Below are 26608 nucleotides of genomic sequence, written 5' to 3' on the forward strand. Positions count from 1 at the left end.
TGTTCGTTTGTTGGTTTCAGCCAGCCCAAACCAATCAGTCAATGATGTTTTCCTTTCATAAAAAATCAGCACCAGCCAAGCCAAACCAGCACCAGCACCAGCACCAACCAACGAACACTACAAGTGGAAATACATCCTTACTGCACAGCTCATAACATACTACCTCCTTTCAAAAAAAAAAAGAGGATACAATTCTATTTCTGATTAGTCAAAGCTGTCTGAAGTTTAACTAACTCTATAGAAAGACGTACACACATTTGTAACAACAAATACATATGCTACAAAAATATATTTCATAATAAATGTAAATGTTACTTATCATAAATATTAATTGATATCAAACTCATAAAGATTTAACTCAATAGTATTAAACTGATTTTTTTCGGGACGAAGGAAGTACAATGTTAGTCACAAACGTATGTACGAATCCTTGGAATATTCGAACCCGCCCATCCTTCAGCCCATGTCACTCAGGACTCCGGAGTCAGGACGCCTGCAGTATCAGCCTCCCAAAATGCATAGAAAATAGTCACTGAATAGGCACGCATAATATATCTGTTGCTTTTTCATATGCACGCATAATGGCCCCGTCTGAAATATTACTTGTCTGGATAGCGATGCTAAGGTATTGGGGCTGCCTGGCTGCCCTTCTTCTACAGTCACCTGCAGCAGCTTTTTTACAGTAAATGCAGTCTGCAGCAATCACTTCTGAGCAGGCCAACAATAAAGTAGTCGGAAAAGGGGAAAAAAGATTTTAGGACCATCATCAAGAGAAGTCCCGAAATATTCAGCTCAGTGCCTTGTTTAGATGCCACCAAAATTCCAAGTTTTTTCACTCTCTCTCCATCACATCAATTTTTAGCCGCTTGCATAGAGTATTAAATATAGGTAAAAAAAATAACTAATTACACAGTTTAGTTGGAAATCACGAGATGAATCTTTTGAGTCTAGTTGGTTCACGATTGGACAATATTTGTCAAATAAGACGAAAGTGGTACTATTCATCAGGTTGAAATTTTTTCGCAATCTAAACGAGGCCCAGCTTTGCAAACGCATCATATCTCAGTGGTCGGTCGTGAGGCTTGTTGGTCGTTGCAGATTCTATTCTATGTACGACAAACAGAAAGTAGGATCTCAAATTCTGGAGGGGTTAGCTTCTACCAGATGGAAAAGGATCCACATTTATATCAGAAGAAAAGTTAAACTGATGGTTCTTCTACAGCTCTATCTCGAAAAGTTTTCCCATGCACAGCTTCCTGCAGCAATTTGAGTAAGAGTTAGATTTGTATCTATCAGAATGCAAAGTGGTCACAAACTATGTGGCTTCACTATCATTATTCATTACCTGGTAGTTCTATACGTAGCAAAACGAGTTACTGGTCTCCCTTAACAAAGCCAGAATCCTAACGCTTGGACTTGGTGATGTCAGGAAACCATTCCATGGTTTATCCAGTGCTTGAATTTTCTTCATAGGCCATGTTATTCTGCTTTACGTGTGTACTTCAGATTTTTCTCATTTGGAATCCTTTCCTGTCTGCAAGCATAATGGAGGACTTGACTCAGAGCAGGAAAAACAGAACAATTACTATGATGTTAGTACAAATCAGAACTAACCAGCATCTCATGGTCTCCCATTATTTCCTCAATCACCTCGCCGAGAACCTTCTCTGCACTGTTAGGAACAAGCGCAGCAAAAGCAGCTGGTTCCAACCCTGAAAAGAAGTAAATAAAAAGCTGACAATTTTATGAGATCTGACCTTAAAGCGTTGAAGTTCAGTTTATTTATTTGATTACAGAGTTTCACCTTATACATTTCACCATTTCATAATTTAAGGCAGAACTTTTGACTTACCAGTTTCTGGGAAGGCATTGATGAACATCATCATCTCCTCACCAGTCAGACCAGAAAATATGCATATCCTCGGCAGTGATCCTGCAATCTGTGAATTGGACATGCGCCTTAGCTAGAGTTTTAGATACAAATTTAAGAGTAGGGAATAAAATACCAATAAATGTCGCAAACTAAATTCTCAATAAAAGTATATGCACTAGCATTCTAAAAACTAAAGAATATGTTTACAATGTCTTGGTGCAAACCTTGACAGCTTCCAAATCAGGCTGCTCAGTGTGCATGGCATCCCATAAGGTTTGCTTTGTCATCTCCTCTGTACAATGAATCACCTGAGTCAAGTTAAAAGTATTGTGAGAACAAAACCAAAACAAACTTGGATGAATTTTCAGGGTTGCATCTACCAACTAAAAACTGCAATCGCACTAAGGACAACAACAAGAGAAAGGCATTATAAACTGAACTATATTGCTAATAAGTGTACCATTGTTGACATTTATTTACAACACATCACAAATAAAGTAAATCTTTGACCCATCAACTCAAATTTATTTCACTTATTTTCTTGCTGGAGAGTACATATATTTGTTCAGTTCATGTACCATCTGCAATAACATATAGCAGAACTATTTTCTCTAGTATAGCAAACTGACAGCTAACCTAGGCAGAATAATTACATATGAATGGCCAAACTGTTAAAAGGTTACTCTAGTTTGCTGACAGTATATGGAATAAACAAGTGACTTCATCACTCTAATCAACATGTATATGGATAGAGCATTCTCGCATGTCAGTGACAGCCGATGCACAACTTGCCTTGAGGAATTCACCTTCAAGCTCTTTCAGGAAGGCCTGAATCTGCACAAATTGTGGAACTCACGTAAGGTGGAACTGGCAACACAACACAAAGTACTCTCTCCATTCCAAATTATAAGATGTTTTGTCTTTTCTAGATACGTTGTTTTTGCTATGCACTTAGATATACACTATGTCTAGATGCATAATAAAAACAATGTATCTAGAAAAGTCAAAACGTCTTAATTTGGAACAGAGGGAGTATTATTTACTACTGCCAATGACAATAAATGCAAGACATATATGATTTTTTTCTACCACTTTTTTTAAACAAACATGAACGTTCAGGTTTCTGAGCAGATGCCTACATGGCAACATGAAATTTTTGCAAGAAAACTATACCTGGGGCACATAGAGTATCTAGAACTCAGGTATACAATATACAGGGAAGCCATCTGCTTGGTGGAATCTGACGAAGCACAGCCTTATGTGTGATCATTTTTAATTTTACTACCAAATATTACTCCCTCTGTCCTGAAAAGAATGCAATTCTAGCGTTTCACCAAGTTTATACAAATCATCTAAAGTTTGATCAAGTTTATACAAAGGGTATCAATATTTATGATACCAAATTAGTATTATTAGATCCATCATGAATATACTTATTTGGTGTCATATATACCTGTTATCTTTTTGATAAATTTTGTCAAACTTTAGATTTTTTTTACTAAGTACAGAGCTAGAATTGCATCCTCTTCAAGGCAGAGGTAGTCTCTTTCTTTTTTCCCTAAAAAAATTACTGAGCAGCGAGCACCATCATTGAAGCGCTTTGGTTCTTTTAAATGTAATAATAGTGCAAAAATGGAGAAAGATACTAATGCTCTGCAAATTGACATCACTGATTTACCGTGACAGTTTCGCCTTTCTCAAATCCGATGAGCAATAGCGCCTGAAATTCACATATAGGAGTATGATATACTGTAATTTGCAGCGTTTCCATGTACTCGCATGATAGGCATGCAACGATAGAAGTGTAGAACAACTGCGAGCTGCGACTCACCGGTGGGCCGTACATGGGATCATCCGCGTTCAACGGCACAAACTTGGAGTCCTCTTCCATCAGCTCGGCCGGAGCTCCTGAGACGCACGGGTTTATCACATAAATGAACCAAAACCGAGTACTGCCAAGCTAGCTGAAGCGCGCAGCTTCCACCACCACACTACGCATATTACCTTCGCGGGGCAGCGATCGGAGTGAGCCGCGCCACTGGCACCGTCGTCTCCTCAGTGGCCGCACCGAGATGGAGGAGGGACCGCGCGGCACCCGCGCACGATCGGGGAAAGTGGAAGCACCAGAGCTTGCGGTGAGCGGACGCGGGAGCAGAACGGCGGCAGCGGGTGTTGCAGCCATCGGCGCCGGCAGCGAGAACGGGGAAGATATCATCCTCTTAGCTTGTGGATTGTGGTCTCCCTTTCGCTAGCGCTTTGCCAGCGCGGCTGCTTGGTGCGTTGACGCTGCACGCCATTTCAGCCGTCCGATCAGCATCCTAGGGCTTCCGCTCAGGAGCGGTTGGCCCTGGCCAGCCCACTCATCTACCACAGATTGGAGTTGGACCACGACGACCGATCCCGCCGTCCGACCCCATTCACCCCCGTGGACCGTGCCGTGCCGCGGCACGCCGCCGCCGCGACGCCATGGGGAAGCGATCCGGCGGCCGGAAGCTGCCGTTCTTCACCAGATCCTCCTCCTCGTCGTCCTCCTCCAAGCGGAATCGCTCCGCGCGCCGCCTCCCTTCCCCCTCCAAGCAGGACAACGCGACGAGGGCTCTTCTCGCCTCCCCCTCCGCCGCTTCGCCGTCTGCGACCCCGGGCTCTGCGGCGGCGGGGCAGACCGCGCAGCCGCCCCCTCCCCTCTCGGCCACCGCGGGCTCCGGGGGTGCCGTGTCGGGGAAGGTCACCAAGAAGAAGGCCAGCGCGCGCCTGTGGATGCGGCTGGACCGCTGGGGTACCTCCGAGGTCATTGAGCTCGACAAGGCCTCCATAATCCGCCGCGCCGGACTGCCCCCGCGCGACCTACGCATCCTCGGCCCCGTTTTCTCTCGTTCCTCCAGAATCCTCGGTGAGCACACCCCGCCACCCCCCTCTCCCCGCCCTATTTAATATTCGATCATTTGTTTTTTGTGGTGATAAAAGCAAGAAGACGCAAACTTTGGTATCGTCCTAGTAATGTACAATGATTTATTCTGCAGCTAGGGAGAAGGCGATGGTGATCAACCTCGAATTCATCAGGGTGATAGTGACTGCCGAGGAGGTGCTCCTGTTGGACCCTCTAGTGCACGAAGTGCTCCCTTTCGTTGACCAATTGAGGCAGCACCTGCCTCTAAGGAGCCTGGTGGGTGGGAATGGTGAATGTGCCCCTGATGGCAATGGGGAAAAGCAGAAGGGCTCGCCTGGAGGCCAGGTGCCCTGTCTTAATGAGGCGACTGGTGCAGAGCACGAGCTGCCATTCGAGTTCCATGTGCTGGAGGTCGCGCTTGAGGTTGTGTGCTCATCGTTGGACCTTAGCGTGGCTGACCTTGAGAGGCATGCTACTCCAGTGCTTGACGAGCTGACCAAAAATGTGAGCACGAGGAACCTTGAGCGAGTGCGGAGCCTTAAGAGTCATCTTACCCGTTTGCTTGCCCGTGTGCAAAAGGTATCATTAAAGAAAGACTATGTGTGCTTAATTCCTCAGTCTACCTGAATTTGAGTAGTTTATAACCATGGTTGTTTCTTATTGTTGCATGTCAATTTTGTAGATCAAAATACCATTGAAGTATATTACTAAGATAATCCTAATTAATTGGTTTCCAACAGTCTATTCTGTTTGCAACAATGGAAATATGATTGAGTTCTTCAAACAGCCCTGTATACCGTGTCTGTTTATAACTGTGCAGCTTAGATTGCCTCATGTTGTAAATTGCTATAGTTTTAGTTGCTTTGTGCATAGAGTCACAAACCAATCCAGCTTGACTTTTTGCTCTGATCTTCTTCTTATCTAGCCTGATGCTCATGCAAAAAGAATTCCTCGATGTACTTACAGTTGTGTATCCACTATGGATTTGTAAAAGAGGCATGATTAATTTTAGCTGCCGGAAGACAAATAGAAACAAGCCATTGAATTTTCGTTTTTGGAATTAAACTGTAGGGCTTTCTTTCGTTCTCTCTTAAGCCTATTGTTTACATCATATTGTGGTGAGCTGCTGAGTGTTTCTGTTGTGCTTGTGACAATCTTGGTGATATCTCATATGCTGCTGTACTGGGATCTGTTATGCATTTATTTATCGTATCTTATCAGGTCAGGGATGAAATAGAACACCTTCTAGATGATAATGAAGACATGGAACATCTGTATCTAACAAGGAAGCAAGTACAAAACCAACAGGTTGAGGCTTTAATGTCATCTGCTGCTTCCAACAGCATTGTTCCTGCCGGAACAGGTGTGCCCAGGCTGAACTCTAGCTTTCGGCGTAGCATGAGCATTGCTACCAGCTTGCATTTGGATAATGATGTGGAAGACCTAGAAATGTTACTTGAGGCCTACTTCATGCAGCTGGATGGAATTCGCAACAGAATTTTGTCGGTTAGTCTCTTTATCCACACTGAAATAGCATGTATTGCCCTGTATTGTTGGTTATGTAATTATATGATGCTGTCTCCTGATACATAATCTGCTTATGCTAGAGAGAATACACATGCTTGTTTTCTACCAAACACAGAGCTCAGTCTATACAAGTTAAAGTAGTACTCCCTCCATTCCAATTTGTGAGTCATTCTGGCTTTTATAGATACATAGCTTTGTTATGTATCTAGACATCATGTGTATCTAGATGTGTAGCAAAAACTATGTACGTAGAAAAAACAGAATGACTTACAATTTGGAACGGAGGGACTACAAGATTTTGATTGTTTCTGTTCTGATATGATCTCTCCTTGAAAATAAAACAGGTTCGGGAGTATATTGATGACACAGAAGACTACGTCAACATTCAACTGGACAACCAGCGTAATGAACTCATTCAACTCCAGCTTACACTGACCATTGTATCCTTTGGCATAGCTGCCAACACTTTCATTGCTGGAGCTTTTGCAATGAACATCCCGAGCTCTCTGTACAACATCACTGATGGCAGCCTCTTCTGGCCATTTGTCGGGGGCACCTCATCCGCCTGCTTTGTAATCACCATCCTCTTATTTTGTTATGCCTGGTGGAAGAAGCTGCTGGGTCCTTGAGCACAAAGCAAAGGCAAGATGGCAGAGAGCCTTGTGATGTTTGCAGAAAGGAAGCAGGCGTTCTGAGGATATTAGAGAACCGTGGGGATAGCATGAAAACCGTACATAACATCTCACGAGTGGTCCATAAGATGAGTAGGTGTAATTTCTCATTAGCATAAACGAGATGATGTGATGATCGATATACTTCTGTTAACATCATTAGATGTAGCTCTTGATGGCAGTGGAAAAATGTTGCCATGAAATTATATTATCCAGCAACGGTTGGTTTCTTGTACAGATTGCTTTTCTTTCTGTTTTGGAGCTACCATCTTCTGTGCAAGTTTTTGGGCAATCGGCAGGTGATGTTGTTTAGCCGACTATAGCCACATCTCGTGCCCAGTCTACTGATCGTTCTCTTCCACCTGACGATTTGTGACTCCCATGATGAGTGGATCAGTTGTTAAGGATCAGCTCTTCGCATATTTTGGTTAGCGTGTTGGTTGCTCAGTTGAGCCCTATCTCTCTTTGTTGTCGGCAGATGCTTGGGTGTGTGGATGTTCTTCACTTCATAACATGTTTCAGTTTGTTGTTCAGCTGGTCTTTTCTTCAGCAATGATGCTTGCATAAAGCTTTTCATGAGATAGGCTATTTAGAATTTAGATGATCAAGTTTATTTTGTTCGGCTGCTTGTGAAAAAAAATTGCTACATCATTCCCCACTTGTCCTTCACTTTTTTTTTTTTTTTTTTTTGAGTGGAACCATGTCGATTCCCATACGAACGAAAAAAACATCTTGCTCATGAAAATCAATTTGGGCCACGAATAGTTTATAGGCCGAAACACTTGGTCACGTGAATAGCCCATACATGGTCCATCATGCAAGTCTGCTTGGCAATACGCAAAGTACGTGTTTTGGTCATATCTCTACCACGATTCACCAGACTCCTATATGAAGTGTGGCAATTGTTAACTAGTGGAAATTCATGCGCGGTGTATGTGGCATGCGCTTCATAGTTGGCTCTAGCTTAAGGAGTACTAACTACTACACGTAGTTTTCTCTTGAACGGGCCCATACGTGTACTCGTACATATATAGTACCGTCGCAAATCGCAATATGTTACATACAGCGGCGCTCGAGCTTCATAGAAATCTCGCCAACATCTTTGTCGATTCGGTGGAGAATGATCCAGAAATCTCGCCAACATCTTTGTCGATTCGGTGGACAATGATGCTTTTTCAAACGTCTCTATTATGATTGGTATCTGTGCTGGTCAAACTTTATTAAATTTAACTAGGATTATAAAAATAATAATAACATTTATATCTCTATATAAGTTTATTATAAAGATAGGTTTAACGATATAACTAATGATATTAATTATAACATAAATATTAATATTTTCTTTTATATATTTGGTCAAAGTTGAATACGTTTTCTTAGGAAATAAGATTAATAGTTAAAAAGACGTACGTGTTTCCTTCAGGCCTTGTTTGTTTCTAACCCAAACCAAAGGGTTAGAGAGGAATAAGGAGAATTTAATACCCTACGGTCAAAATCTCTCTCAATCCCCTCCAATTTTCTCCAGCCCGCTTTGGTTTAGCGTAGAAATGAACGAGGCTTCATTGAGATGCTGCCGAGCGGTTCTGGATGCAGCGGCATGTCTTTGTGCGAGCCTGCGAGGTCATGGAGCGGCGTGGCCTTGCTGTTGTAGGCCACGACACCCCATGACAAGAAGAAAAGGCAGGAAGAAGGTAGGAAAGGCCGACATATGCAAACTACTATTTATAATAGCTATCTAGCTAATAGCTATTATCTGATTTGTTTCAACTAATGGGATAGTAGTTATTTAAAGCTCAAGCTAACAATTAGCTAGTCGATTAATCTATATCTGTTTTGATAAAAAAAAAACATAATTATTAATAGATAACTACTATCTATAGGGATCAAACAGGGCTGTTTGCCATGCCGGCATATCAAACGGAGGCTAATAGGCTAAGGGCTGAAAACATCCATTTTGCGATTTCAATAGTCTAAGGATCAAAATTGTCTTGTTGAAGCTCCAAAATCAGACTGACAATAGTTTGAGAACTAAAAAGGGCAAAATAAATAATAGAGAAGCCAGAGCTGTTTTTGGACCACCAGGAGCAGGAGCCGTCAAAAGTGGCTCCTCCAAAGGACTTGAGAGGCCCTGCCAAACAAGCCCAAATCTGCTATGCATGTGCCACACCATGTCAAAAGTGTCGAGAGGCTTCTCCCAAGTCCCAACAAACCAGGCAACAATGCCCTGGTGCGTGGAGATAGGAGAGCATCTCAGCTAGACAACCAGATCAATCTTGGGATGACATGACGGAACAGCACTTTATGGCGAAAGAAGGGGGCGATGAACTATTATCACAAGTTGATCCGGAGAATGTACAACCACCTGATATCCCATAAGTGATTCTAAAGGGTAAGGAAAAGAAAAAGAGGGCCAAAAAAGCTAAGAATAATCTAATCTTATACCTTGCTATCAGTTGCGCTAGTCACCAGGTTGAAAATCTAAAAAAGGTTTTACATGAACACAAACGGTGAAATACACTGTAGCTGATCACAACTGCTCTTCTTTCTTCTTCTTTTTTACCTTTTTCCTTTACTTTTTTTTATCCTCTTACCTGGCCCTTCACATCCAGTGTGGTTTCAGTAAGAGTTGTTTAGCTCTGTGGGAACTGAGAATGGAGCAAGGGTGTTTGAAGGGATTGGAACCCCACCCCCTCGGAGAGAGACCGAGGGTCTGCTCCAGGCAGCAGTTGTCATGGCATTTGAATCGAAAAACACCACAATGACAGTTATATCATCGTGGAAGTGCCGCCTCACCCCCCGATCAATTTTCTTGAGGTCTGAATACCGCATCTCCCTCTTCTTTGCTGCTTCCTGCATTGCAGACTTTACTAACTTTCGAGCAATTCCCTGGTACATAAAAGTTAAGAGTGGCATCAAAATAACGGCAAGTGGTGTCATTGTGTAAAGAGTAATAAAACAACAAAAATAATGTAATAGGGGTTACGATTTTAACTTGAGAAAGTTTGTGGAGCCGTCACTGTACTTTCTCAAAATACTCCCTTATCTCTATCATTACATGTTTATATGCCATTGACACAGTATCCAATATAAACCTTGACTGTTATTATCATAATAATATAGTAGCAAAAAATGTTCTTTTAAGAACACTGCAATTGTATGAGATTTACAAAATGAGACTCCCTCGAGATACAGATACATGTCTTTTTAAAATACATTAAGTCAACTTTTGAAATTTTGTCAATAAACATCATTTTAATATCAGGGTCTGTAACATTGAAAATCATTTGCGATTAATCTCAAAAAGTATTTTCATGATATTACAACTTTTGTTTGGTTTTATAAACATACTACTCCCTCCGTTCCAAATTATAAGACGTTTTGGCTTTTCTAGATTCATAATTTTTTCTAGACGTCTTATAATTTGGGACAGAGGAAGTACAATAGAAATTGTTGGGATATAGCCCTTCGCTCGTACCTTCACCCAGACAGACGAAGGTACCTTCACCGGGGTGAAGGGAAAGCTAGGGTGCTAGTCCCACACAGGAGAATGGAATGGGAAGAGAGTTCCCCCTTGCCCTTGGGTTCTATTTATAGGGGAGGTGGGAGGTGCATCTTCCTCCCCACCCCTTATAGTTCACGAATTTACATGAAGGTCCTCAAACCTATTAGGCACTAGGCCTTTTTACATGGAGGGGGGGTAGGCACATCCGCCCCTACCCCCAACAGAAATATATGGTCAGAGTTACATTTTGGATCCTGTATCACTGTCCGGAACAGCATGTACCGTGGCGGGAGGAAGTATCTAACTACTAAATTGTACCGGCAACAACCAAAACTAGGCATGTAAACCTTCAACTCAAGTAACAACGATTCAAGTGACACAAAAATGGTCCACACAATGAAGATAGAGCATCCCAGATTATCCTGGAGATGGTCTAATTCAGTATCAGCCAAAAGTACAAACTTGCAGCGGCGTGAGCCACAGTGCAGTACGGTTTCTTCAGTTACATTTTGAGACAGTCAATAATCAATCATACAACAATAGTAGGTCTGTATAAACTTGAATGCTTAATCACCTACAACTGAGGAAATGCTTAAATAAACTGTGCATTTTTAGAACAGGCTTCCATTAATGGCCTACAACAGAGGGAATGCTTAATCCATAGCATCTTGAATGAACTTAGGACAGGCTTCTAAAAATGCACAAATATTGTTCTCAAATTTCTTAGACAAAAATACATCCATTACCTAAACAGAAATGAATGTCAAAATATGATTAAACTACTATAATTGCATGTATAGTATTTATCAGGCAAGTAATAACATGATTTAGCACTGAGTCTCGAAAAGACCAAGTTACAGAAACTAAACATAAGATTAGAATACATACATTACGCGGGCTACTTTGGACCATGTCAACCGCTTCCTGATTACTAAGATGCTCCCAGAGTCCATCAGATGCAAAAATGATGAACTTATCAGTTGGCTGTATTTGGTGTACAGTAATTGCTGGATCGGAACTAAGAAGTGGTCTTCTGAAAGTTTCCTGAAGACGAAACTTGCTGTGCAAAGGTTCTCTATTGAACTCTGGTCTCTTCAGATACACATCTCCAATTGACCTTGTTATCTGCAACAAATGATCATACCATGTGAGACGCAACCTGGAAGCAAAGCAATTCAACAAGCAAGATTGCATGACAGAATCTCATACGCATATACGCACTACGCAGCACAAGTAATTGGAATGGCATTTACAAGAAAACAAAGCTGATTTCATAGTTACCATTACTACCAGACCAAGATCACTTACAAAATGATTAACCTAGAATATGCACCTATACCTATCTTGAATGACTCATGCACTAACTTCCATTAAGGGTGCAGCATGAATAATAAGGTCACTTTATCAAAAAATAAAAATAAAAAAAAAAATCACTAGGGGAGAATGCAATATGAAAACTAAATTCAACACCTTACAGCACATCGGTCATAATAACATTGTAGATTACTGCACCCACATAGGTATTTTAAAAGGTTGGTCCATGGCTATAGTAATACTCATGATTCCTGAATACAAATAAATATACTTAAGTGATAACATAACATCAAGATAAAACGAAAATGCAACCACAGAAGATAAAGCTGGCTACCCACATAATGCAAATCTCAGCTATGATGAGAACAAAGGTCTCAGCAGTTTTTTTTTTCTGCACTGTTAAAAATATTTGGATTGATGGGTCAGAATGAATAGACAAAAGACTGCCAACTTCATCTTATGCAAAAGCTAATGTACCTGGATAATACCCTTTACACGCCAAACATTGTGTTTTAGGACCACAATATGGGGATCATCAGGATGTGATGCCTGCAGCTCTCGTCTAACCTCCTCATAGGATGCATTGTGTTCTGCTGAGAGCTGCATTGCCAAAACCTCTCCAGTTCCCTTGACAAGTCTCCCAAGAATAGCACGGGAGTCCCCAAGGTTTGCAACATATAAAGTTCCGCTGCAAACCACGCCAACTAGACAGCAAGAGCCTACAGCTGCTAACTGAGGACTCACTGACCATTGGTCACTAACTACAGAAATGAAACCCTCCTCAGTCGCTCGGAATGCCTTCCGAATCACATCTGCTGACATGCCCTTGTGCTCAGATGCGAATCCTGGAAACCAAAGTTTGTCATGCAAAAGCATAAATGAGAAAAGGTAAGTAGTTAAAACAAATTGTGATATAACTAGAAGATGTGACAGAAGACACTATCCTTTCGCAATGATCAATAATTTCTAGCAGTTTTACAGTTACCAAACTATTCCATGCAATGATGTGCTTCCATTCTATTCCCAGTTATATCAAGATCGAATTTAGGATAACTTTGGCCTTTATCTAAACATAACTGCATTCAAATTTGTGCGCGCTTTTCCATGTCAATACACATAGAACCACGTTCTATGCAATGCATGCATAAAATCAAGTGTCACTGAAATGGCAAACATCTTTACTCAAGAGCAATCATCATCAACTCATACACACAGCTTGCATATCAGAATATTAGATGTATTGATCGTAAATCCGATAGCATAGCTTGATTGTTATTTGATCTAAGGCATGGACTTCAGCAGCGGTGGAGGCCTTACTCCTCAGGTGCTTGAAGAGATGATCATTGATGTACCGCGCCGTCTCCGGGCCACCGTGCCCATCATAGACCCCGACGAAGGTGCCTTGCAGTCCAGGCTCCGATGTGCTCAGCGGCCCGGATTCAACTTGGCTATGGTCCTCCAGCAGGTTATTGGCCTGGACCACGGCCATGGAGAACTCACCATCGACGACCTGCCCGCCGTCCTTGTACCACAGGAGCCCGTCCTGGCGGCCGGTGGCGTCCGATCCTTTGCGGGGGCGCCCGGCCGGTGATGCCGGCCCCCAGCAAGATTTCAAGTAATCCATCGCAGCCGATAGCATCCCTCATCTCCGCCGCCTCCCCATCGCCCACTTCGTGACAAAGACCATTCCTTTACTCTTTCCTTGTCCAGCAACTTGTTCTCGCTCCGTCTCCGCAACAAAATCTGCAATTGGAACCAAACAGGACGCACATGAAGATCAACCACCGCGAATCTAGCACCCAAATTGCATGATCGAAGGGAGGAAGGCCAGCAAGTCCACCATACTTTCCTTGCATTGGGAGGGGAAGCAAAGAAAAAAAAAGGAATTACCTTTTCTCGGATATTTTTCCCTAGTAGCTGCGCGCCCGGATTGCTGCGCCTGCGATCTCACAGCCAGAGGAAGCAGCCTTAGATCTGGAAACCTATCGATCTCGGGCACGGGGAAGGCAGCAAAGATTGGGTTTTTGTAGAAACGGTGGGCTCCTCCGCGGGAACCAAAAGAAGCAACCAGGAAACCGAACCGAAAAGACTAAAAAAAGATGGGCTCTTTCGCTTTGCTTCCCCCTCCTCCTCCCAAATCTCTGAGACTCGATCGAAGAACAGACAGGTAGATCAGAGCATCTTCTCCGGTCCACAGGATATATGGAGAGCGCAAGCAAGCAAAGAGAGAGGGAGACCAAAAACTACAGGAGAAGCAACCAAACCAGACCAGGGAAGAGGGATGAGAGAGGGGAGGGAGCTGATGCAGGGCCAGCAAGGCCGCGCTCAGAGATGGGCTCTACCGGTCCTAATTTCTCGAGAGGGGAACTTGGGAGTGGTGGCGACTGCTTCCCTTGTGCTGCTGCACCGTTGTTGTTCCGTTCCATTAATCCATTTTTTCCCTCTGCACTGCGCCATTCTTCCCCAGAAAGAAAAGGCAGCCTTTATCCAGCCATCTTTCGCCTTGCTCTGCCTGCCTCCTCGTTTGACCTGTGTTTTGCATCACTAGATTTTCATGCGTGGGTGAAAAATGTTACAGCTACTAAGTGGTATGTCTAGAAATGGGTTGCTAGGATTTTTTTCCTAATAAAAATGCAAGTCAGAGATCAAAGGTATTTATATTTCCTACAATCCAAAATGTAAGTCTATACCATTAAAGTACTCCTATTTGAAATGATTATCATAGTTGTAAACAGCTCGTTCTTTTTTAATATAGTATTTTAACCAGTAGGGGCTTGCCCCTCCTGATTTTATTTAAAAAAATAATTACCATACAAAAAAAGTTATATATTATGGTCATGTTCGTCTCTCTTATAATTCGTCTTTTTTAGTTTGGTGTTTTTCTCTCACAGTAAATCAGTCGGAACAGTGTTTCGATTTGTTTTTTCGGCGAAACGAATGGACCTATAAAGTATTAGTGTGAATCCAGTAATCCAAATATTATGCCGCCAATCAATATATAAATATAATTTTACTGTTGCAGTAGCCCCACACATACGAAAGGAGGCAAGTAGCAGGCTGACATCCATAGGCAATCAAAAGTAAAAAAGCGCAGCCACAGTCAGCCAGCTGAACAGCCTCATACGCTGATGTCACGAATAGCTCAAGTATTCATGGGTCATTGTGCGTGCGCACATAGTATTTCGTTCCACAATGGTCCGTGACTTATATTCTGTGGCTTAGGTCCCGTTTGGTTTTAAATAAGTCACCTATTTATAAGTTAAAAAATAAAAAAATGACTTATTTTGTCAAACACCACCAACTTATAAGTCACCCTTGTTTATAAGTTTTAAGTTGGTTCACCCCTGCTTAAAACTTATAAGTCATCCTTTTCGCGTGGGGCCCACACCTTTAATGAGCTTATAAGTCATCTACAACCAAACAGGCATGATTTATAAGTCACTGGTTTTCAGTCACCTGACTTATGGAAACCAAACATGGCCTTATAAGTTAACTGATGTTGTTTTATTACGAGAGAAAAATACTATATCATAATTGATAAGCATGATTGATATGATCAAACGAACAAGGTGTCTATCTCTTTTTAAGATCTTTATTATTAATACATGGTCCACGTTTCTCTCTCACAAAGTTTATTAATTTTTCTATTTAAACCGACTATAAGCATATAGTCTATTCCTCATCTCTCTTCTCCCTTCTCTCATCTCTCTTTTATCTCCGTATTTATCCAGCTTACAGCGTGTTATTATACTCACTCTTACAGCCGTATGGCAGTATCATTTTCTCCGTGCAAACGATGAGACGGCCGTACTTAGCGCGGCCACTTTGTCAGTTCTTTTTTTACTCATCCGAACAAAACCCCATGGCTGGAGGGACGGACGGACGGATGGGCCTCCAGTGCGCCGCATCACGGCCTAGTGACCTTCGTGGAAAATTCCCCAGACCGGAACCGGACGACGCCCCTGCCGCCGAAAACGGGGGCGCCCGAGCCGCGGGCGCGCGCCTTTGGCGTGGTGAGCGACTGAGCGTGCGCGCGTGGCCATGGTCCATTGACGCCGCCACGGCTGGGCGGCTGGCTGGCACGGGACGACACGGCCACCACGTCGCTACTCGCTAGCTAGGCTAGGCAGCAGGAGCGAATTCGCATCGTTGGCTTGGCTGGCAGTCCCGAGCGAGCGACTGGAAAAGTCTTGGCGCTGATGCTGGGTGGCTCCTGTGACGTTCCTCTGTGTTTGGGCCGGCTGCTGTGGTCAATGCGGTGAAGCGATGCGCAGTCAGCAGTGAGGGCCGCCAAGATCCGCTGGTGCATTCAGATTGAAACAATGCCCAGCCGCCCAGGGCAAATCAGCAGCAGACACCACCAATTTCACAGCGGCGGAGCCTGCCCGCCCGGCGGTATCGTTGGTATCCCGGACCCGGGCCGACGGCAGATTATTCGGGATGGGGATGGGGATCGGGTTGGGGAAGCTGGGGCCCGGCGGCCCCTCGTGCGGCGTGCAGTCGGCTGGCCATCGCGTCTGCCTGCGTGTCAGTCCGACGACGCATCCCGCCACCACCCGCATCCGTGCCCGCGCACTGATGCTTCCGCTTAGCTGTGGCCTCGCTGGTCTCCACGACGCTCCGAGGCCGTCCGATGGAGATCCGATGCGTGCGGATCCATCGCACGGCATGTACCGAGTACCGTACCGCCTGGTTCTCCCGTTTGCAGTGCCACCACACATGTGGATGTGGCTGGCATTTGGCAGGATACCGATGATACTGCCTGACAGTGCCTGCCCCTGGTCAAACCACTCGAGGTCACACTAGCGACTACTCTCTTTATTCCAAATTATCTATCGTTTTTTATTTTCGTGCCATAAATTTGACTCGATTGGTAGAAAATACGTGCAACATTTATATCTCTAAATAAATTTATTAAAAAACTAGATTTAAAGATCTTCCAATGACACCGATAATATACCATAAATATTAATATCTTTTAATATATATTTTTGTCAAAGTTGTTCAAAAAAAACGAAATGGACGAATATTTTGAGACGGGGGAGTAGCATGCATGCATATCCGGGGGCCAGCCACGTTTCTCCTCGTCCTCACGTGCATAGCGTACGGTTACCGTGTGGGATGACGATAAGGCCATGGGATGGGAGATGCAGGAACGGGATGGCTCCTACTACCACAGCAGGGACAGCCGAATTGACCAAGACCAACCACACGCTTTTTCCATTGGCCGCATGATGTTTAGTGTTGATTCGGTGAAGAACTAACTGAGGCTACCTCTCGTCATGAAGAAACGAACGGATTTTACGCACACGCTTACGTAACTTTTTCATATATATATATATATATATATATATATATATATATATAGTTTAAAAAGAATGTTCCGTGTTTGGTTGAGATGTTTTTAGTGGGAAGTATGCTCGGTGAAGTTTCAGATGGTATGCCATCCTCTTTGCTGTAACGGCTTAATCCGTCTTTTGGCAATTAGTTAAAAGACTGGAGCTCAAAACTCACTCAATACATAGTAAATTTAATTATTTGCTTCGCTCAATAAAATTTTAATTATTTGCTAAAGAAACTTCATAACAACAGGAGGGCCATGGCCACCTTTCGCCCCAACTAAGCTTTGCCTCTGCATGGGCCTACTCACCTTCTCTCGTCTAGTTATTTCTCCCCCTTTCCCTTGTCTCTCCACCCGGCTCCTACGGCGCTTACATCGCCGTCTTTGCTAAATTGAAGCCTCCCGCCGGCTACAGCGGCGTATAAACGCCTTCGCTGCCGTCGTTGCCACTAATCCTAGTCTCCTTATTGTTCTCTAGCCAGTTCTCCCACCGCTTGCACCGTCCAATCAACCTCCCCTACCGCCCCACTGGGCGGCACCCTAGCCATCGAGCTGTCTCGCCATCGAGCTGTCTCGATTGCCATCATCGCCAGTCTGACGGCCTCCACGGAAGCTCCCCTTCTAAGATGTAGCCATACAAAACCCCCTGAGATCCTGAAGCCTCAAACCTTAACGCCAATGAGGTCTTTGTCTTCGGCTACTATGAGTTGATTTTTTTTGTCTTTTAGTGTGTGCATGCCAATTTCAGCGTGTGCGAAAAGAAGCATTTAAGTAAATGTTTTGATGAAGTGCAATGCCATAGATGAAAACAAGAGTGCTAGGGATTTTTCACGTTCGAGAAAAACTCGGGGCAAACTCCTTCACTGCAAGTCCATCAATTGAATGCTAATAGATTTATGTAATTTCCTCCTATCACAATTATCTGTTCCCCAAGTTGGTCCTGAGTCAACTTTTTTTAAACAAAACTGACAAACAATATCTAAAAGAATATACAGATTAACGATATAATTAAGACTGGTATTGTCATAACATATTACTATTTTAATATTTTTTTCGAGAATGTGCGTAGCACGTGTTTCATCAAGAAGAAGTTAGAAGGTTTACATGCTCAACATCACATCACGGCGAGGTGCCATGAACAATGGGGTTGAACACAAACACAAGGCACCGCTAGGCGGTGGAACACACGCTGTTGTAACTAACTAAGAAACTAAAAGTGCGACCGAAGAGCTTGCGACGTTGAGAGAGCCCGTCAAGACGCTTGCGTCGTCGCCCGCCTCCTGTGAGCACCAGCCATGGGGAAGAGTTCCTGCATTGCCGCGCACTTGGATGAAGACATCGTCACTTGCTTGTAAGTTAGTTATTATAGACAATCTAGTGCCCTCTCTCGGCCATGTATACACATGGAGGAAAAACAAACCCTGTTGATAAGTAGAACTATCTGAAGATGGCTGTGGAAAAAGAAGAAGGAAAACAAAAAAGAAACTGACAAGGGAAAGGTTACAACTTTGGGTTTTATATGAAAAAAGAAATTCTCGTGCTGTGATGTGCGCACGTTATTAAGCAGTGTTTTCAATAGTCTATTAATCGATATGAACCACATTTATTTGATATATAAAGTCAAGCTTTTTATCTTTGATTATAAATATCTAACATTTTTTTGACAACATATGAATATCTAACATTCTATATAGATTGACAAGACACGCAACAATGGTGTTATTAGATTCTCTATAAAAAAGTTACTTTCATAATCTAGGAGTAAGCTATCTCTTTGGAAGTCATTTATGTTTTTTATATAGAGATTAATAGTCAATGCAAAGTGTTAAATTAGAGACTGTGTCGAGGTCCGAGTGTGTCCGAGGAAGTGAGCTAGCTTAAATGGCTTCTAGGTGCCAACTTTCAACTTTCCCTATGGGTATATGATGGATTTTAACAATTGCCGTGAAGTGGAACTCATGGTACAATAATTGAAATGCGCTTTACAAAAGGCAGAGAGACATTTACTAATTCCTAGCAGGTCCATTGATGCATTACGCTACACGAAAACAAATCGTACGTGGTGGGCATCTTGCACCGCATCTAGAAAGCCATCAGGATCGCCTTTTAGCTGCCATGCAGCAACATATATAGAGTAGTAGGCTAGTGCTTTATTATGATAGAGTGTGAGCGTTGACACTTATGTTTTCTTGATTACTTTGCAGTGAAGAAAAGGAATCAAGAAAAACATTGTGCAATTATATATATATATATATATATATATATATATATATTCCCTCCGTCCACAAAAGAATACAATTCTCGTTTTTCGAGAAGTCAAACAGTACAAACTTTGACTAAATTTGTATAAAAAGTACTAATATTCATGATATAAAATAAGTATCATTAGATTTATTATAGAGTATATTTTTATAATAAATTTATTTAAAAATATAAATACTGATACTATTTACTATAAACTTGAGTTAGTTTGATCGTCACACGTCCCATAATTGCATTCTTTTACTGACCGAGGGAGTAGGTACGTTCTCCTGCCTCGTAGTCGAGGCCGGATAAACTGGTCAAACGGGTGATTTGGTTTTTAGCCTGGAGTGCAAACTACGATTAGAGCAATGTAAAGCAGGGAGAGCATATTATATAGGAATACTCGGTGACGGATTTGGAATGGAGCGGGAGCGGCGCTGCGTTTTTCTTTTCTATATACGGCGGCGGGGGCCGATGGATACGCTGACGCATCAGGGCAGCGTACGTGAAGGATCATTGGTGGTCGTGTCCCTGTTCTAAGCAGCAGGAAGGAAGCCACTAAGCACGCGATAGTTTTTTTTAATCAAAAAACAAAACTGAGCACGGCACGCACGCGATCGCCCTGCCAACTCTGACCTGCGCACATGCATCATGCATCTATTCTAGCATCATGCATTGTGTAAATTACGCAATACAACGCGTAGCCTGAACCATTCTAGCATCACGCAGCCTGTTCGGCTGGCGCTGAAATGATCGTATATGATCGTGGATTATTATTGTTGGCTGGTTTGGTGTGAGAAAAAAATACGGTTTTGATTGGAAATTTATGATCCTTTACGACCAAGCGAACAGGCTGTTGCATGATGCATGCATGGTACCGGCATTATGCGCAGGCTGAAATCAATCGATGTGTCCTACTTGTGTTTTCTGGAATGAAACGACGTAGCTGTACGCTTGTATTTGTCATCTGTACTCCTGTACAAGTATGTAAGATTGTCCCTCATCATCACTGAAAATCTCAATATAAATTTGGAATCTTTTTTAGGTCAGAGGTAGTAGCAAGAATGCATCAGCATGCATGTGATCGATGTGAGATGTATGTAAAGCATGGCCGGATCGGACGAGTCGAGCGTTGTCACGTTTCACGGGGCTCCTGCCCGTCCGATCCGTACGTGCGCGTGAGACGGCCGCCCGTGCGCGCGGTCAACGCAGACGCCGCCCAGACGGGAAACGTACGAGTACGACGACCCATCACCCATGCGCGCGGCACATGGAATGAGACGCCGCAAGTACAGCGCAGGGCGGCGGGCGCTGTTGTTGCAGGTCAGGTCGATGTCAGATCCATCCACGTGCCTCCCCAAACCCTGAATGCCACGGGACCTGGCCGGCAGCCGGGCAGGGGTGGTGGTGGCCGCATGCAAGTGCGTTCAGCCTCTCTGTCTCTGAAACATGCACGGCTGAAAATCCGGAGCTAGATTTCCTGCGCCCTTGACAGATTGACACACGCCCGCCAAGTCGTTCTTAGCGGCCTAGCCGGCCCATGAAAGCAACACCGATAAGGTCAAATGCAGATAGCGCGATAGCCTGCAGCCCTGCTGCACATCATCTATCGAACTAAACGACGATATATCGTGTACTGACTGGCCGTGGAAATCATATATATAGTGCACGTTTGATTAGTCATCTAATGTGTGGTTATCTTGTCTGATCGATCCATGTGGTCATTTCGAGTAGATATATATATATATCCGCTGCATGCCCAAGGTCAATGCCCACCTCGAAGTTTTACAAATAATGAGCAGTCGGTCACATGTTCAATGCATGCACCACCATGTGTGCCTATTGTCTGGTCTTGGACAGCAATCATCATGTACTTATGTATCAGGTCGATGGGGCGGAAGTACTAGGACAGACGATGTACTACATGTGGGTTTTCAGGTCTTTTCCCCTTTAAAAAAAAACACCAAGTGCACCACTTGCACTCAAAGGATTCACGCATCTACAGTCGCATTTATCTACGCTACGGTATTATGATCTCGATTTGGGTTTTATTAGTTTCAACCCAGTATTCGTCACCAATATAAAAACAATCGGTTCCAGAACTTGGACCAACCACGGTCCACGGTTGGTGGTGAAGTTCAATGCTTTCAGTCTCGATCGATCTAACACTGACCTGAATGCCTGGTCCGTATGCAGAGTTTCAGTTCCAGTTCCTGACCATTCAGTCAGAACTCAGACGACAGGGAAATAGAGGTGATCAGTAGTACTGTCAAACCACCGACGTTGAGCGCACCGTGGTAGACTAATGGTCTGCAACCGATACTAGTACTAGTAGTATTATATTAATTAATTGGCAGTTGGCACTGTCCGGCACCGGCCGCAGCAGCCACGGCCGGCCAAGGAAAGAAAGCAGACTGGGACGTCCCCTTCGATTCGTAGAAGAAGAAAAAACCATCAAGAGCCGGTCATCACTCATCATACCTATGATCTATCCGGGCGGCCGTCTCATTCATTCATACAAGGACAGTGCATTAGCACCATTGTTCTTAGCATGTACTAATACCGTAGAAACAGCACGCAGTCTGAATAGATTTTTTTATCTGGTTACGTGCCCTGCTGCCCTCCTTTCTTGTTAGTTTCAAAGGAAAAGGAAAATGGTTGCTAGCTGCTCATCATCACAAGCTAGTATGTTAACATTTGATCTGGACTTTGCTACACTCGCTTGCGTGGCTATGTACACACAAGTCGGTCGCTGTCCAGTGGTTGGTTGTGATGACTATATAGGCTCCGTTCGCTTCGCCGAAAAAAACAAGTCGAAACATTGTTCCGGATGATTTGTTGTGAGAGAAAATACTGTTCCAGCTGAAAAAACAAGCTGAAAAAGATGGATTATAAGAGAAGCGAACAGGGCCACAGTAATAAAACCTTTCGTAGAAATTCCTTCGGAAACTAAATCAATAAACCGTTTACCTATGGAAGTCCTATAATAGATGATTTTCCTCTTAGGCCTCAGCACTAATTACCCTTGGTGGGTTTGTCCACCAGATGATTCAGATCATTGGCGACAATGATGAGGACGACGGACTTGTAGGTCGCATTTAGTACGATATGATGATGTTTGTGGAAACGTAGAGCACGGCTTAATGCCTCGGTTGCCGTTAAAATGAGAATCACGCGCGGGAGCTTCGTGTTAACAATACATTTAGGAGCTGTATATTATAATAAACAAAAGTACGGCGAGATCAGTAGCCACCTACAACAGAGTTGTTTTTGCCGCAAGCTGGGAATCTCTCACTCCAGACTCTCAGTCCTGCCGGCGGCCAGCCAAGGCTTGAAAAGAATGCCAACGTAGAGAGAAGGAATGATGCGGCCAGTAACAGTTAGCTGTGGATCTAAGCAGGAATGTGTTAAGCTTTAGCTAGCTAACTACTAGTCAACTAATCACTATTACTAGCTAATTGTTAGTCATAGTTCATCCAAACAATACCTAAAACGTTTACCTATGGAAGTCCTCTAATAAATGATTTTCCTCTTAGGCCTCAGCATTAATTGCCCTTGGTGGGTTTCCTTTTCTCCTCCATCAGATGATTCAGATCATTGGGGACAATATGATTAGGACGATGGACTTGTAGTTGTAGGTCGCATTTAGTACGGTATATATATATGATGATATTTGTGGAAACGTGCGTAGAGCACGGCGTAGTGACTCGGTTGCCGTCAAAATGAGAATCACGCGCGGGAGCTTCGTGTTAACAATATACAACTACAGTTAGGAGTGTATAATAAAGTACGGCGATAAGGTGCCCAAACCTAGCTACACCTACCACAGTTGTTTTTGCCGGAATTTCTCTCTCTCTCCCGGTCCTGGGCCAAGGCTTTCGGGTGATGGTTTCTATTGCTGATAAGTCTGCTAATGCTGTTTTGTTACGAGAGAAAAATATTGTACCATGTCTGATAAGCCGGGCTGATAAGTTGAAGCAAACAGGGTGTTGAAAGTTGAAAAGAACGTGCACGGATTTGTCATGGAATCATTTGTTTTCCTTTCCCTTGCACGTTTGTTTGCCGATCACTCCAGCAGGCCAGCTCCGATCTCCGTCGTCAACGACTCAACGACAACGCCACGACGAACTGCTGACCCGGAGTCTGGAGATGGGCAGAGCTCCAATGGCACGGGGGAATAAATTGGGCCCATCGAGCGTTTGGGCCCCTTTTACAAGAGCAATCTGAATGAACATCCTTCGCATTGCCTCGCGGCCCACTTTAAGAACAGTGTCCCGATTTCCTCGGGCTATATCATAGGGCCCGTTTTCCTAGCTTCCAGGCCTCTTCCACGAGCCCACTAACTTGTTCCGGCTTTCAATTGAAAAAAATGCTTTTTTGAGTTTTTTTAAAAGTAAATTGTTTCCGGGAAATCAATATATAAAGTTTCTGAAACATGGTAAATAACAAACATCATGAAAAATGTTCCAACCTCACGAAATAACATCTATCATTTTTAGCTTTTGTTAGAAAAGTTTGAGCTTAATACATTATATGTTTCGACTTCTTGAGAAAATTATTCAAGCTTAAAATGATAGATGTTCCAGCTTCAAACATATAAAAACAAATATGTTTCAGCTTCAAGAGAAAATATTTTGAATCATGTAAAATAAAAATCGTCCTAGTTCATACAAATATTGTTATAGATAAAAAATATTTTCCAACGTGATAAGAAAAGCGTGTCCTAGTTACACAAATAAAATGACTCGGCTCAAATAGAACATATTTCGACATCCCACTAAGGTATAACATTTCCACTAGTTCTTGGGTTCAGTAGTGTTCCCCTATATGTCCACTGGTTTATAACATTGTTCACATATACATAGGAACGCTTAAAATCAAATACTACTTCCGTCCCAGAAAAGATGTGATCCTAGTGTTTAAATGTTGTCTCAAAATTAATGTAAATGTCAAATGTGGGCGAGGATCAGCTTTTTTATGGGACCCACCAATAAAAAAAAAGAACCGCGTGCAACCGCACGATCTATCCATGCATCCATCCATCTGTGATTCTCTCAGGCACCGCAGGCAGCCTTTCGGCCTTCCGCACCCGGAATAAAAATAGCGGATGCGAAGAATCGAGAGAAACGCTCGCACCGTCGCCGATGTTTAATCTCGAAGTTTCGGCAAACACTTGCTGTGGTGCGGCGAAGGACAAAGAGGGTACATGCGTAATTTCATATCCTCACTAAACAGGCTCGAAAAGCAAGATTTCCATGTTTTTAGGGACGGAGGTAGTAGAAAATAGAAGTTGGAGTATTCCTGTTTATGTGAACAATGTTCCGCTATGTGTCCACTAGTTTATGTGTACAATGTTCCACTATGTGTCCACTAGTTCAGTTATATGTGAACAATGTTATAAACTAGTGGACACATATTTCTGTTTTTAGAATGCAATCGAGCATCGATCACCCAACGCAACTAACCTGTTCAGCTGCCCTTTACAGCCATTGCCACTGCAGGCTGTAGCTGTTTTTCTCTAAGCATTCCCTATAGATTACAAGCAGCAGTTGTGGTTGTAAAGAGCAGCTCAACAGGCATATCATCTTTGAGCTTTGCTTAATTTCTAACTGATGGGCTTTTGTACTCGTAATTGGGCTTGGTTGGCTTCACGAGAACGTTTCAAAAACAGCTAGTGGAGCAAATTCTCACATGACCACACGATTCAAAAGTTTCGAAACTTAAGACCGTAGTTTCTAAAATTGTGCTTCCAAATTTTAGTTCCAACCATTATATTTCTTACAAGACCTTTACAATAAAACCGCAACTTGAATATATTTGGACAACAATTTCCCAAAGAATGCAAACGAATGCTAGACCAGTTGGTTTGGCTATGCGCTTTGCACCATGCCGGCCAGAGTTCGAACCCCCTCGAGGGTGGGTTTGTTGGCCGAAGGAGGCGTAATTTATCTACGCGTAACTTAGTCTCATGGGAGCTTTTTAAATTTCCCAAAGAACATTTTTCTTGTAAAACTAGAACATTGATTTAAAAAATTAATCAATGAAACAATGTTCTAGGTATACGAGAAAATGTTTCAAATTTAGGCGATTTTGTCTCTAGTTAAAAGAGAGAATTGTCCCAAAAAAAACACTGTGGCTTCTCGATTACACTCGTTTAGGTTGAGAGACAGATGTTCTTGCTTTACAACAACATTAGTGCAGCAGAAAAATGTTCTAACTTCTCGAGAAAGCGTTCCAGCTTTATAGAAAAATTGTTCCAGATTGGGAAGAGAATTATTTCAGCTTCATGATATTAAAAATAAAAGACAATCCTTTTCTAAAAAAAATAAAAGACGAAAAAATTCAAAACCAATTTGTCTAATCCAACCAAACTCACTCTTGGGCTGAATATGTTTGCTATATGGGCCAAATTAGTCCGAAATAAAACGTCTAGGCTGATGAGGTGGAGAAAATTTTTGGTCAAAAGCAGCGCACAATACCAATATATAAGAATCACAAAAGGAACACGATAGAGGGGCACACTCATTTAGGTTGCGTCATTTAGGAACGTCTAGGCAGAGCACCAGGGCAACCGAACTGAGCTGCAGTTTCTCCAAGACTCCAAACCAGCCCGCCGGCTGACACAAAAACAAGCGTCGCAACGTGTTTGTAATCAGTCTTGTTTCCGTTTCAGTACGGGGCCTGCCTATAGATGGCCATTCCGGCCGCGCCGGCCTGGCCCCGCACGGGCCCGTGCTCGGCACGGCCCGGAGGTCATCGGGCCGGCACGGCCCGTCAGGTGTATCGGGAGAGGGAGAGGGAGAGGGATAGAGCGCGCCCTGGCCGTGGCCGTGGCCGCTCGGTTGTGCTTGGGATGAGGGAGAGCTAGAGGGATGGAGTTGCGCCTAAGGGGGAGGGAGAGAGAGCGAGAGAGATGGAGCGGCACCCGAGGGAGACAGAGACAGAGGGTTGGAGGGCGCGGCGCCTGAGGGAGACGGAGAGAGTTAGGGTTTCAGTTATGCTCAACGTATATATACTGTGAAGCCATTTCCGGGCCTGCAAAGTGTCGGGCCGGGCCGGCACGCCATGCCGAAAGTGAGGCCCAGGCACGGGCCAAGGGCCGGGACAGGCCAGCCAACCACTGGGCCTGGGCCGGGCCGAAACATCGTGCCGTGGGCCGGGCCAGCGGGCCTCGGGCCATATGGCCAAGTATAGGCCTGCCTGAATATGGCAACTGCAAGCTCAGCGCAAAGCAAATGTTGATGCTAAA

At 43.5% G+C, this 26608-nt stretch overlaps 3 protein-coding genes across 3 annotated transcripts; 1 reads left to right on the top strand and 2 right to left on the bottom strand.

The window, feature by feature from the left end:
- Positions 1-240: 240 nt before the first annotated feature.
- On the bottom strand, positions 241-4231 carry LOC136528021 (uncharacterized). The gene is made up of 9 exons (XM_066520910.1): positions 3878-4231; positions 3705-3781; positions 3552-3593; positions 2666-2707; positions 2098-2181; positions 1853-1940; positions 1615-1712; positions 1346-1534; positions 241-1256 (listed from the first exon to the last, which is right to left on the bottom strand). Exons 1-8 carry the CDS (start codon positions 4086-4088, stop codon positions 1514-1516), a joined length of 663 nt encoding a protein of 220 aa, XP_066377007.1. The 5' UTR covers positions 4089-4231; the 3' UTR covers positions 241-1256; positions 1346-1513.
- A 3-nt stretch (positions 4232-4234) lies between these two features.
- Positions 4235-7193, top strand: LOC136528013 (putative magnesium transporter MRS2-G). The gene is made up of 4 exons (XM_066520905.1): positions 4235-4763; positions 4894-5339; positions 5982-6266; positions 6632-7193. Exons 1-4 carry the CDS (start codon positions 4340-4342, stop codon positions 6914-6916), a joined length of 1440 nt encoding a protein of 479 aa, XP_066377002.1. The 5' UTR covers positions 4235-4339; the 3' UTR covers positions 6917-7193.
- A 2063-nt stretch (positions 7194-9256) lies between these two features.
- On the bottom strand, positions 9257-14238 carry LOC136528031 (probable protein phosphatase 2C 72). The gene is made up of 5 exons (XM_066520920.1): positions 13665-14238; positions 13092-13517; positions 12252-12619; positions 11349-11585; positions 9257-9844 (listed from the first exon to the last, which is right to left on the bottom strand). Exons 2-5 carry the CDS (start codon positions 13411-13413, stop codon positions 9575-9577), a joined length of 1197 nt encoding a protein of 398 aa, XP_066377017.1. The 5' UTR covers positions 13414-13517; positions 13665-14238; the 3' UTR covers positions 9257-9574.
- Positions 14239-26608: the final 12370 nt, after the last annotated feature.

The sequence above is a fragment of the Miscanthus floridulus genome, chromosome 2 (assembly GCF_019320115.1).
Source record: "Miscanthus floridulus cultivar M001 chromosome 2, ASM1932011v1, whole genome shotgun sequence".
Taxonomy (NCBI): domain Eukaryota; kingdom Viridiplantae; phylum Streptophyta; class Magnoliopsida; order Poales; family Poaceae; genus Miscanthus; species Miscanthus floridulus.

Excerpts from the sequence above, each read along its gene's own strand:
- LOC136528021 (XM_066520910.1), bottom strand. The coding sequence starts at position 4,088 with ATGATATCTTCCCCGTTCTCGCTGCCGGCGCCGATGGCTGCAACACCC. Across the intron at positions 2,708-3,551 it reads AGAAAGGCGAAACTGTCACG|ATTCAGGCCTTCCTGAAAGA; the intron begins GTAAATCAGTGA and ends CAATTTGTGCAG. Across the intron at positions 2,182-2,665 it reads TTGAAGGTGAATTCCTCAAG|GTGATTCATTGTACAGAGGA; the intron begins GCAAGTTGTGCA and ends AACTTGACTCAG.
- LOC136528013 (XM_066520905.1), top strand. The coding sequence starts at position 4,340 with ATGGGGAAGCGATCCGGCGGCCGGAAGCTGCCGTTCTTCACCAGATCC. Across the intron at positions 4,764-4,893 it reads TCGTTCCTCCAGAATCCTCG|CTAGGGAGAAGGCGATGGTG; the intron begins GTGAGCACACCC and ends TTTATTCTGCAG. Across the intron at positions 5,340-5,981 it reads TGCTTGCCCGTGTGCAAAAG|GTCAGGGATGAAATAGAACA; the intron begins GTATCATTAAAG and ends GTATCTTATCAG.
- LOC136528031 (XM_066520920.1), bottom strand. The coding sequence starts at position 13,413 with ATGCTATCGGCTGCGATGGATTACTTGAAATCTTGCTGGGGGCCGGCA. Across the intron at positions 12,620-13,091 it reads TCTCTTCAAGCACCTGAGGA|GATTCGCATCTGAGCACAAG; the intron begins GTAAGGCCTCCA and ends TTTGGTTTCCAG. Across the intron at positions 9,845-11,348 it reads TCCAAAGTAGCCCGCGTAAT|GGAATTGCTCGAAAGTTAGT; the intron begins GTATGTATTCTA and ends TTTATGTACCAG.